Source organism: Panulirus ornatus, chromosome 52, assembly GCF_036320965.1.
Source record: "Panulirus ornatus isolate Po-2019 chromosome 52, ASM3632096v1, whole genome shotgun sequence".
NCBI lineage: Eukaryota > Metazoa > Arthropoda > Malacostraca > Decapoda > Palinuridae > Panulirus > Panulirus ornatus.
The window spans coordinates 8614188-8616434 of record NC_092275.1 but is presented as its reverse complement, the minus strand read 5'-3'; the positions used below and the strand labels follow the sequence as shown (position 1 = coordinate 8616434).

At 35.4% G+C, this 2247-nt stretch overlaps 1 protein-coding gene across 1 annotated transcript; it reads left to right on the top strand.

Annotated features, from left to right (window-relative positions):
* Positions 1–251: 251 nt before the first annotated feature.
* LOC139765032 (von Willebrand factor C and EGF domain-containing protein-like) lies at positions 252–1856 on the top strand. The gene is made up of 3 exons (XM_071692112.1): positions 252–413; positions 621–822; positions 1504–1856. The coding sequence occupies exons 1-3, from the start codon at positions 350–352 to the stop codon at positions 1709–1711; spliced, it is 474 nt and encodes a 157-aa protein (XP_071548213.1). The 5' UTR covers positions 252–349; the 3' UTR covers positions 1712–1856.
* Positions 1857–2247: the final 391 nt, after the last annotated feature.

Below are 2247 nucleotides of genomic sequence, written 5' to 3'. Positions count from 1 at the left end.
TTTTAAGGAAAACCCTTCATTTCGCAATATTCAATGTTACGATTATCTTCTGCCAATCAGTGTACATCTGATTATTTCTTTGACTTATTACTGACTTTGAATTCTTATTTCATAATCACTCAACTGACAAGCGTAATTCGTGTCGAAATGCTTCGAGATGTAGTTCGGATTCTTGTGTCGAACGTGAACTTAGCGTTCGACCCTCAGAAAAACGCGCCAATAGTTTTCCTCGTGAATTGAAGTAGGAAGCGTATCAGTGCACATCCAGTCTCGGAGTTGATCGCATATAACCGGATTATTTTTCTGTTTAGTATTTACTTGCGTTGGAAGTTTCATTTGAGAGGACATTATGGGTTTATTAATGGTACTGATGTTTTCAATGGTACCTTTTTCTTTTTGTGATATTCTGTATAGTAAGTATTTTCTTTTCCGATGGTGATTTTAGTGTTTAGCATGAAATGCTTGGCTAAGACTATGAATTTCTGAAATTTTGTTGCTGTTTAACATTCATTTGAAATCTCCGAATGGCATTTTGAAAAACAGATTTTGCTTTTGGTGACTGTCTATACATACTGGTTCTATGCATATAGCTATTTCGTTCTTGTCTGTAATTTCTATAGGTTCCCAACGGTGTGTTGATGAAACAGGACAAATTAGATCTGAAGGTGAAACGTGGATTGCTAATGGATGTCGACAATGTTCATGCACGCGTGGCAATATAATGTGTCGACAACTTCATGTAAGATGTTACCCTAAACCACACCCGCACTGTGTCGAAATTCCTGGACCTTGTTGCCCACAATGGGACTGTTCCATAATAGGGTAAGTTTTCATATTTTAACTTCAAGTATAAACAAGATTGTACACAACTTTTGTACTACAGATTACACCTTTTTTCCTAAAAGGTAGTGTAATTTCTTGCACATTACGTAATCTAATGTTTATATACTGCATATTTTATCTTGGCATTCCCAATAACACGCATACTTTACCCTCTTTCAAATTTCTAAAGATGCTTAAACACTTCAATTGTGCTAATATTTCGTCCTTAAACATTCGAAGATGTCAATTGTGCTAATATTTCGTCCTTAAACATTCGAAGATGTCAATTTGCCTAATGTTTCTTCCTTGAACATTCGTAGGTATTGATATAACTATAAAATTTCGATGATTATCTTTATTCACAACATTTTACATGTCGCTCAACTGTCAAATAAGCATCCCTCCCAAAGAGTTATGATCCGTCATCTATATTTACGGAACTTTCACATTACTTTTTTTTATTAATATATTACCTACACAAAACAATAAGCCTTAAGTCCCAGGAAATTTGTCAATCTCGTTCTGTTAAATTTACTACAATTCTAGTATATTTATCTCGAATCTCTTAATCTACAAATTTGCTAATATATCTTATAAAATCGCGAGTATCTTAAACGCCATTGAAAGTTTTTAACTGATTTTTGCATAAATCTTAAATACTTCAATATTTTATATTTACAGTTGTACAGATCGCCAAGGCGCTCCACGCAACGAGGGGGAAACGTGGCAGGACCCCATTGACCCCTGCACCTTCTGTTCTTGTCAACATGGGATGGTGACGTGTTTTCTTCGCGACTGCCCTCCACCTCCACACGTACCATGTACTCGCCCTCCTCATCCTGACCAATGTTGTCCCGACTGTAACCCATCCTTGACATACTACCATTAACAGTAAAATTTGCAGAAATATTTTAGAGACAATAAATTTACATTCTTTGCGATATATATCTTGAATATTTTTGCTTGTACTTTGGTAAACGCCTACTGTAAACAAAATGCATGAAAACGGATTTCATAAAATTCTTAGTCCTAAACCCTTCTTCAATTTGTTACCCCTTCTAGGACGAAGGGGTAAAGCCCTAGACGCAGTATGCCTTGGAAAAAAATATTTCCAATAAAGATAATACAACCCAGCGAGAACAATAAAAGGCAATCAGTATTCCTAATAACTATGTATAGATTCAATTAATTTCTCCACAGCTCTTTTGCTGAAGCCCATGATCAGTGACACGTTCCGAACGTCTTTCACATAGATTTTCTTAACTTTTGAGTTGACAGATATGATGAAGGCTGAGAAATTTAGATTGCACAGGAAAAGTGGATAACAGTTCATTATACTAAAGAGTATATCCTACTACAAACTCCATCTTTCAACGATAAAGCTCTTCTTAAATAATATAGCTTCAGTCCCGTAATCCATTTATT